Source organism: Penaeus chinensis, chromosome 34 (genome assembly GCF_019202785.1).
Source record: "Penaeus chinensis breed Huanghai No. 1 chromosome 34, ASM1920278v2, whole genome shotgun sequence".
Lineage (NCBI taxonomy): Eukaryota > Metazoa > Arthropoda > Malacostraca > Decapoda > Penaeidae > Penaeus > Penaeus chinensis.
This window is the reverse complement of record NC_061852.1, coordinates 1,445,928-1,455,927: the sequence shown is the minus strand read 5'-3', so window position 1 is coordinate 1,455,927 and position 10,000 is coordinate 1,445,928. Positions and strand designations below refer to the sequence as shown.

The following is a 10,000-nucleotide window of genomic DNA, read 5'->3' as shown; positions in this document are numbered from 1 at the left end:
TGGCTTACCAATAATTTTATTTTATTTCGAAGATTTTTTGAATTACTATAAGTTGATAATATTTTATTTTAACAGGGGCCGTATTTTAAAGTTGATTAGATTTCTTTAAGATTTTGTTATGTACCATTATTTGTATCGTGATTTAATTTTTTCTATTAAATATGATGTAATCACTAGAATATAGAATGATTTTGTAGTAATAATCATCATGATTTTAGGATACATATAATGTTCTTATATACATAAAGGATATGATAGTATTATTTTCGGGAAGCAGTACACAAGAAGTACATAAAAATTAGTGGTGAGCGGTTACCCTAACATTTCTGGTAATCAGTGCTTCTTGTAAAGGTGTAAGTTAAGGGGAAAAAAAAGTTTCATACTACCACTGGTCCTTACCAACTTTATATATGATTATTTATAGGGACATCGGTATTATAATAAGAATTGTTGAGTTTTTCTATTTATCATCAATACCTATTTATGTAGGGTAGGACAAAGGTATTACTTGTCTTTACTCAGCAAGCCTCTGGTTCTCAACAAGGACACCAATGCAGTTAAAGTGATGCCACTGTGTTCCAGAAGAATACTGGTTTAGAATGGCACTTTGTTTATAAACTTTCAATGAGTAGTTTAGGAATTCTGGCAAGTTTGAATGAAAATGTAATAGTTATACCTAGCCATGGTGGTTGGCACGCATAGACAAAATAAACTGCTACTTCTCTATTAACCCATTGGATTTGGATGCTTCACTGCCATCACGTGGCCAAAAATACGGGAATTAGACTTATTTGAACAGCCTCTCGGACAGGTGTGTAGCTTGTAGGAAGGGCACTCACAGATTGTCATGTTTGGTGTCAAGATTCTATTCCTCCCCTTTGCAATGTTATTCTCTTTCACTCTCTCTCTCTCTCTCTCTATTTTTCTTTCTCTTTCTCTTTTTGCATAAGCATTTTTAGCTTTTTTGCCATTTTCCAATGTCTATATTTGTCACTTGATTTGTTTTATCCAGATGGTAACAGATTGCTTTCCTTACACAGACTTCATACCATCTCTCTAGGTAGTCCCTAACTCAGTTCAATAATAATAACAATAAGTAACATTTTGTTATTTATTTCAATAATAAAAAAACAAAATGTAATACAATCTGTGCCGTTGGTCATAGCAGCCAGGAATAGGATCCTGAGCATGGAAATAATGTCCTCCCTGGAGCTGGCACTCTTCAAGTCATGGCTCACAGATTGTATATTCCACACTTGTTTATTGATGGAAATAATGGAAAAGCCCCTTCCTTAATGGCAAATGAATCAAATCATCCTCCAAGAGTTTTGTGCACTCATGGAGAGTAATTTTTGTCACCCTGGTTTTCATCTGAAATGCTCATAGCAGCTAGTTTGTGACGCCTCAGCCCACAGCCAAATTTTCCCATGATATCATGTTCACATCACCTGTCCCTCAAGCCAGTGATAGTCATGTCATCTGGATCATAACAAACCAATTAACCTCCACACTATCCCAGAATGATAGTAATTTCGAATGACAGCTTTAGAATAGTAGTACAGGAGCTTTGGGAAGTATAGGTTGAATGAAAGTTCTACAGCAAGAGCAAGGTTAGTCACCTTCACTCAACATGGATAAATAAAATCAGCTGCAGCTTCTCTGCCAAGGGACATAATAGAAGCAGTTAACTACTACACTTCCAGAATGACAGTAAGAGTTTGTTTATAAGACCTGAATTAGTGGTTTAGTAGTTGAGGTGTACAAGTTGTTTAATTCTGTGTTCCAATCTGTTGGGTGTCTGACTGATGCAAAAGCATACTTTCTTACCTACCTTCACTCAATAAGAAGCTGCTTATTTACTAAGAGATAAGAAAGCCAACTGAATTCCTCACTGTTTCAAAAGGATTGTACTTTTTAATGATACTTCAGTTATAAGATCTGGATTTGTAGTTCAGTAATTACAAGGCATATATGCTAGGCAAAATTATTCTGTGCCAGGATATTTATCCACACAAAGAAAATTAGTACAGATTGGTTTTAAGAAGATACAAATAAAACAATCTATAAATGGTTGCATCTCAGAGAGCTACTCAGAGTAACTAGATAAGAGGAATCCAATTTATAGCAAACACTTGTAATAAGAGATAGCTTGCTACCCATAAGATTAAGCATGATCATGTTGCCCTTAGATATTTTATACTTAAATAAATATAGAATATGAATAAAAGAAAAATAATCTTTTCATTTTCAGGTTGTGGAAGAAGATGGCCAGAAATGTACTCCACTGTTGATATCAGCTCGGAACGGCCATGAAAAGGCAGTGAGAACTCTCTTAAAGTTTACTCCTGATCTTGAGCAAGAGGGAACTGTCAAATTTGACGGCTATGTAATTGAAGGGGCAAGTCCGCTTTGGTGTGCTGCAGGTAAGCTTTTTATTCATTGATTGATTTTTTTACATTTATTTTTGTTGCTATTCTTTTTGTTATTGTTATTATTGTTGAAGCTGATATAATTGTTCATATTATAATTACTGTTATTCTCATCATTCTTGTCAGTCATTATTACTGTTATTACTATTATATTGTTATTTTGCTTTGTTATTATTAATTTTTTAAATGTTGTCAGAGTTGTGTTATTATAGCTGTTTTTCTATTAGTATTGTTGTTCTTTCTATTGTTATCATTATTATTATTGCTGATATTAATAATTATGATGATAATTATATTACTATTGTTGTTGTTGTTGCTGTTGTCATTGTTATCATTATTTAATGATAATTTATCCTTTTCTCGTAAGCATATCAGCTTTCTTAATTCCTAGGTCTAAGTGAAAAGGCCTCATGATATGTAATTTACTTTATTTTATGGATTTCATAGATGTATCCTTATTTTCATTGATTTTTTTTTCCTTTGGTGTATCATATGTAAGCCAATTGAGATGTCTGTTATACACACACACACACACACACACACACACACACACACACACACACACACACACACACACACACACACACACACATACACGGCTTCAATTCTTAAGAATCATCAATTAAGAGATCACTTTTCACTAAACAGGTGCAGGTCATCTAGGAGTAGTGAAAATGCTGGTGCGAAATGGGGCAGATGTGAACCACCCAACGAAAACAAACTCAACCCCTCTTAGAGCCGCATGCTTTGATGGACGCTTAGACATTGTGAAGTACCTGACAGATCATTGTGCTAATATTCATATAACTAATAAATACAACAACACTTGCTTGATGATAGCAGCTTATAAAGGGCATGTTGATGTTGTACAGTTTTTGTTAGAACTTGGTGCAAACCCGGATGAAAAGGCCCACTGTGGTGCGACAGCCCTCCACTTTGCGGCTGAGTGTGGGCATGTGAAGATTGTGAAAGAACTATTGGCGCACGGAGCTAAAATTACCAAAAATGAACATGGCATGACTCCCCTAATTGCTGCGGCTGAGAGAACAAGAGCAGATGTCGTTGAATATTTGATATCAAGACCTGACGTTACAAGAGAAGAAAAAGTGGATGCTCTGGAGCTGCTCGGAGCATCATATGCTAGTGATAAAGACAATTATGATATAGAATTAGCCTACAAATACATGATGCTTGGTATGAAGGAAAGATATAGTGATGAAGACAATATTATAAGTAAGTATATAGGATTTATATACAAGATTGTGATACATGTATAGTAAACTCTCATTTAATTGGAAATCTAAGTGAAAAACTTGTATTTAAAGTTTAATTTTTTCAAGTTTGCCCCTGAATTTATCTGTAGTAGTTAAGTTAGTTAAGTTTCTTTTAATACTTCCAAGGGATCAATATTGAATTGTTACATATAACATTTTTAACTTTCGATTTATGTTATGTTTATAAAATGACATTTCTTTTGATGTGAATATTTATGAATGCATTTAAATGACTGCACATGGTTGCATCTCGTGCAGATTTCCAGAGAAATGCATTTTACAAAACTTTCATCATTGCAGTTGTATTTTTCCTTCTTTTTTTTCTAATTTTCTTTTCTGCTGAAGCTCTAGATAATTACTGTTATTGTTTTAAGTGATCCACAAACCCCAGTGCCCTCATTATGCATCGAACCTCAGGAATTGTAAGAGTGGTGTGAAGTCTGAGATAATTATTAAGATTTTTTTTTTTTTTTTTTTTTTTTTTATGAATTCCTCATATATTCTAAAAATTATTTTCTCCTATATTCTGAATTGGCACTGTTATATGTCATTATTATTTGTATGAAAGATGTGTAACTCTGACAGACAGCCATATACACGGAAATAAATGTATATCTATAAATCTATATGTTTGGTAGATATGCATTTATTACTGCATTTATATATTCATCAGGTTGGGCCTCACATGATTTTAACAAACCGTTTAATTGAGTCAACCTGCTAATTTATAGACTATGTTATCTAATGTTTCAGGAGTTTTCAGTACTAGTTATAGATAAAAAATAACTTCTCTTTTTATAAGATAAAAAAAAATTATGAATTTATGATATAATAAAGGTGATTGTAAGAATAAACAAAACAAAGCCAGAAGGCTTTCTTAGAGGTGTGTACGTGTGTTGCTTTTTAATTCCACTTCATTTTGCAGGAAAAACAAAAACTGAACCTGTGCCCGCATATGAAAATCGTATCGAGTGCGAAACAGTAGAAGAGCTGGAGGCCATACTTCATATTCCGGCAACCCTTCATATGGAGAGCTTAGCCATCAGAGAACGAATTCTTGGCCCTCATAATCCTGAGGTAAAGGAGAATGTCACAGTAAATATGCAAATTTCTGTGTGTGCATGGGAGAGAGAGACAGAGACAGAGTCTACAAAACCTCAAATATTTGGTTTCATTTTCTTCCCCAGTAAGTTGTCTAGTTATTGCATTTGTTCATGTGTTCCATGTTAAAAAGATCAGTATTATTTCTTAAAACTCTATCACTTTTTAAGAATACATTACAAAAAATTTAAATGAAATAGAAAAAAGAAGAAAGCAAGTGCACTTGGCATACTTGTCTTCCACTCAAATACCAAATCTAATGGACTTATCTAAAACAGTTTAAGTAAAATAAAAGGGTGTTGCTTTATACTTTTACATTAATTTATTTAGTTTTCTCCCATTTTTTCTATATGGAAAAAATTAACCCAACATACAAAAATGTTGGACCAGCAATGTTTAACAATGTTATAACCATTATTGTTTGATTTTTATCATCATGATAAACAATTAGAATAGTAATAAAAGTAGAAGGTAAATAAGTGAAATCAGGTAGGCCTCGCAGTTCAATCTATTCGTGACTTATTACTTCTGGAACCAGCTTTGTCTAAACAAAAGTAATACAAAAATAAGACACATTTATGTAGTTTGAGGGCGAGTTAGTGTCTTTGCACCTTAGAATATGTGTGCTTGAACCTTCTAATGGAAAACTGTGGTTTCATATTCCCTTTCCTTGTAAAGAGTAATTTACTAGGAACTTCACTTTTCTGTGTAAATATTATCCTCCTTAGTATACGAGTGGTCAGATCTGCTTTAGACTGTGTTCTCAAGTGATACTTGTTAAAAGAATCAGAGGGAATTATGGAAGTTATATTCTAGCATTTACATATGCTCTCACACAAAGATAACAGAACAATTTTATATTACAGGTTCCTCACCCAGTTATATTCAGAGGAGCTGTATTTGCTGATAATGCTCGATTTGATCGGTGTTTACAGCTCTGGATCCATGCTTTAAGATTAAAGCAGCTAAATAAAGTGTGTGTTATGAAGGATCTCTTGAGATTTGCACAGGTAATTATCTTGCAAGTCATGTACACATGACTCTCTAAATTGACTTGTGTATCATAAGTGTTCTCAACTCCATAAATAAAATGTTAAAAGTTATTAGTGACTATATTTTGATGTTTGTGTGTATGTTTATTTTTTTTACAGGTGAATCAGTATCTTATTTTGCCTTTCAGGTATTCTCACAAATGTTACATGTTGGTGTGCAGCTAGAATTTGAAGCTGTGCACGAAGTATTAGATGCCACGGTCATAGAACTTCAAAGAAATCAAGAAAAAATTGAGTCTCCCGGTCCAAAGGATGACGTAGAGACAATAAAGGTATGGCTTTCTTTTATTCTTTTGCTTTTACTTTTTATTTTATTGCTTCATAAAGAAAAAGAGAGAAGAAAGGCACATGTGAAGCATGGTTTTCTCTACATTTTTGTATATATTGTATATATAAAAGTAGACAGTATTAGTTTAAATTTTGTGAGATTTTTTTTTTTTTTTTTTCTCTTTTTTAAGAGTCAATGTTTGGAATTAAAAGATCGAAAACTGATCTAGCTTTTATGCACACTTTGCAGGATGAAATGGAAAGCAACATGATAACTGCCCTGTACCTTATCATGATTGCTGTCTGCGTGGCCAAAGGTCGGTCCACATCTGCTCAACTCAACGGTGGCGGAAACGGTGGCATTGGAATCAATAATGGGATTAGGGGAATAAACGGGGGTGTTGGTCTTGTAGGTATCGGGGTGGGGGCGCTGGAAGGTGGGGATGCCATTAGGCCTTCTTTGCAACAGAACAACCAGACTGTCGAAAAGGAATCTCAAGTATACCAGACAGTTTACAAGTGAGTAGTTTATATATTAGGTATTTTTTCTGAGGTAAAAAAAAAAAGAAAAAAAGTGGGTCTTTTGAGTTTCTGAGTAAAAGAAAAGAAAAGACAAAAAAAAAAAAAAAAAAAAAAAAGGAACAGTGCCTCAGTGTATGGGTCCTGTTTTTAATACATTTTCTCAGACTGGAAAAAGTAATACCATAATATAGAGTGTGGTGAACCAGACCAAACTTGCATTATTAAAGACATCTTTTGGTTCATTTCTAGTCTTGTGAGAGTGCAAGCCAGAACTAGGAGTGGACAGACACTTCTACACTTGGCTGTCAATCCTGATACTCCTGTAGATGACTTTCACACAAACCATATCTGCAGGTTAGTTGTTACTATTTTGCTGATATAATGATTGCTAGTAGTAGTAGTAGCAATATTTATTTCTACTGTTATTATTAAGATACATTCAATTACAGATGTGGATGTGATCGCAACACATCATATGTTACTATTTGTTGATATAATGATTGCTAGTAGTAATAGTAGCAATATTTATTTCTACTGTTATTATTAAGATACATTCAATTGCAGATGTGGATGTGATTGTAACACATCTTATGTCATTTTATATATGCGTTTTGTTTGTTCCAGATTTCCATGTGCAACAACTACAAAACTCCTTATTGCATGTGGTGCCGATGTCAATAGTATGGATAGCAACCGTAACACCCCCTTACACCTTATTGTTCCTTACCAGAAGCCTATAAGGTAAGTATTGTCTGTGAAGTTCTTTACTTAGAGTAGACAACATGAGGAGAATAGATGTTTACTCACTCATTCTTACTATTTCTCTCCTACTTTTTCTTTCTCTCTTTCTCACTTTCTCTCTCTTCCTCATTTTTTCTCCCTATGTTTCTCTCTCTCTCTCCCTCTCCCCATTTCTCCTAACTCCACCCCCATGATCAACAGCTGTCTTTCTCTTTTTCTTTCCATTTGTAATCACTTATTAAGTCCTTATGTTACGTAACTCCTCTTGGTATCTTGCTTTGGAAGCACTGGCATTGTATTCGGCTCTCATTATGATTTAAAGTAAATAAACCAACTTAAGCTCACCTAGGAAACTGCAGGTCATGTGTCAGCTTAATAAAATATTAACCAGAGGCAGTCAGTCACAGGTTATATCAAACCTGTTTTTCATATATGCCTTCCTTGGGGAATTCTAATTTCCATGTAAATAAAAGTTTATGCAGATAATAAATGATTTGGAAAATGAGATTAAAAGATATCCAAATAAAAACAAAAATAACCCTAGAGGAAAATTCTTTGTCTTTTTTTCAGTGATTTTTTGACTTTACACAATATCATAATGGCACTAATAGAGAATGGTGCTCACATGGACACCGTCAACCAGATGGGAGCAACGCCTTTTGATTCTGCAACGACAGGTAGAATATACTAAAGTCTAAGTTTAATTGTTTCATCATAAAGCAAAAAAAACTATTTGTGTAAAACAAATCATGTGCAACTCAATGTGACATCAAAGTAAATATTTTAATTGCTTGATGTACAATAGTCCTTTTCTGCCTCACACACAGGTGTTGCAGAGATCATCCTTAGAACGCAGAAGAAACTGAGTCTCAAATGTCTAGCGGCAAAAGTCATCAAAGTCAATAGCATCCCCTACAAGGGTCAAGTTCCTCGTCTTCTTGAGGCTTTCATTGAGCTACACGGCCCTGGCCATGTTGATGGACTAGCCACAAGGCCAAGCAAAAGCGAGCATCAACTGTAAAATCTGTTGTCCAATAGTGTAAGCTATTGTACTGTCATGGGTCTTTTCTCTAGTATGGTATGGCAGTGCTACTCATCAAACACTATAGAGTTGGACACATGAATCCAAAAAAATTAGTTGAAGTAACAAATAAAAAAGATAAATTAATAAATGAAATATATATATATATATTATATATATATTATATATATATTATATATATATATATATATTATATATATATAATATATATATATATATATATATAAATATATATATATATATATATATATATATATATATATTATAGGTATATATATATATATATATATATATATATATATATATATATATTCACATACATACATATATTCATATTCATACATATATACATATATTCATATTCATACATATATACATATATACTTACATAATACATACATATATATTCACATACACATACACATATACTTACATACATACATATATACACACATACACACACACACACACACACACACACACACATATATATATATATATATATATATATATATATATATATATATATATATATATACATATATATATATATATATATATATGTATATATATGTATACAGTGTGAGTGGAGTGAGTGTATGTGTGTATATATGTATACATACATGCTTTTGGTCTAAAGACATGAAAATGTATACTTGGTTTTTATTAGTTTTAAAGTTCTTTAAAATAAATAATATTTTCAGACAACCATACACAGACGCACATTTTAGAATGTGAAAAAGAGAACTTTTGATATTTGCAGAAGCATTTTCATAGAAAAAAATATATTTATATATATTATCTGAGTATTGCTATTTCATTCAAGTGTGGAGTGATATTATGCAAACTACTGTATAAAGTTTTTAAAATATTTTGCACAATATTTGGTGTTTTATCAGCCCAATGTACAGTATTAATATATTTTCCAGATAGTCTAATCAGAAGATAGATTTATTTATTGAAGCATTTACTGGTAAGCCTCATCATTTCATTGCCATTATAAAGACAGAACATTCTGTCTTTATGTGATATAGGGATAATATGGAACAATAGTACAGTATCTAAGAGAATCCTTTCTTCACAAAAGGATCCCACTCTTTCTTTCATTTTTCTTTTATTTCCTTTTCAGTTTACAAAAGTCTCCCCTTTTCTATTGGGAGAATGACCAGAAATTATGTAACCAACAGGCGAGCTAGGGTATAACCTCTGTGCATAGCAAGAAAGTAATGTATCGGTGATCTTGCATCTTGTAAACAGGGCTACATGTCTAACCCCATGAAAAGAAACAAGGCTTCATTGCTAGTCGAAAGTACCAGAAGAGGCAGGATTTGTAAAACTTTTGTAGCCTATATTGTGTAGAATTAATTGTCAGTACTCCATTAGTTAATATAAACCCAAAGTGCTCTTTTAACCCATGATTAAGTTTAATTATATCATGAAGAACCAGGCCCAAATGTTGGGAAATGATGGGAAGCAACCAAGCTACATGTGGTTGAGTCTGCTCTTAGTTGTGTGCACTAAACAGGTATTCGTTTGGTCTTAACTGTGGTCATGGAGGAGATAGTCCCCATC

At 32.9% G+C, this 10,000-nt stretch overlaps 1 protein-coding gene across 2 annotated transcripts in view; it reads left to right on the top strand.

The window, feature by feature from the left end:
• Window positions 1-10,000, top strand: part of LOC125043605 (protein fem-1 homolog B-like) — a 14,631-nt gene that overhangs the window by 2,366 nt on the left and 2,265 nt on the right. Inside the window, exons 2-12 of one of the 2 annotated variants that reach the window (XM_047639837.1) lie at window positions 2,252-2,423; window positions 3,078-3,662; window positions 4,629-4,780; window positions 5,671-5,814; window positions 5,985-6,128; window positions 6,374-6,642; window positions 6,895-6,999; window positions 7,270-7,386; window positions 7,957-8,063; window positions 8,214-8,425; window positions 9,558-10,000. The exon at window positions 9,558-10,000 is cut by the window's right edge and continues 1,609 nt beyond it. In XM_047639837.1, coding sequence (XP_047495793.1) covers window positions 2,252-2,423; window positions 3,078-3,662; window positions 4,629-4,780; window positions 5,671-5,814; window positions 5,985-6,128; window positions 6,374-6,642; window positions 6,895-6,999; window positions 7,270-7,386; window positions 7,957-8,063; window positions 8,214-8,407 — 1,989 coding nt within the window. In that variant the 3' untranslated portion in view covers window positions 8,408-8,425; window positions 9,558-10,000. The remainder of the gene's footprint in view (window positions 1-2,251; window positions 2,424-3,077; window positions 3,663-4,628; window positions 4,781-5,670; window positions 5,815-5,984; window positions 6,129-6,373; window positions 6,643-6,894; window positions 7,000-7,269; window positions 7,387-7,956; window positions 8,064-8,213; window positions 8,426-9,557) is intronic. The other variant, XM_047639838.1, reaches the window with a different exon arrangement.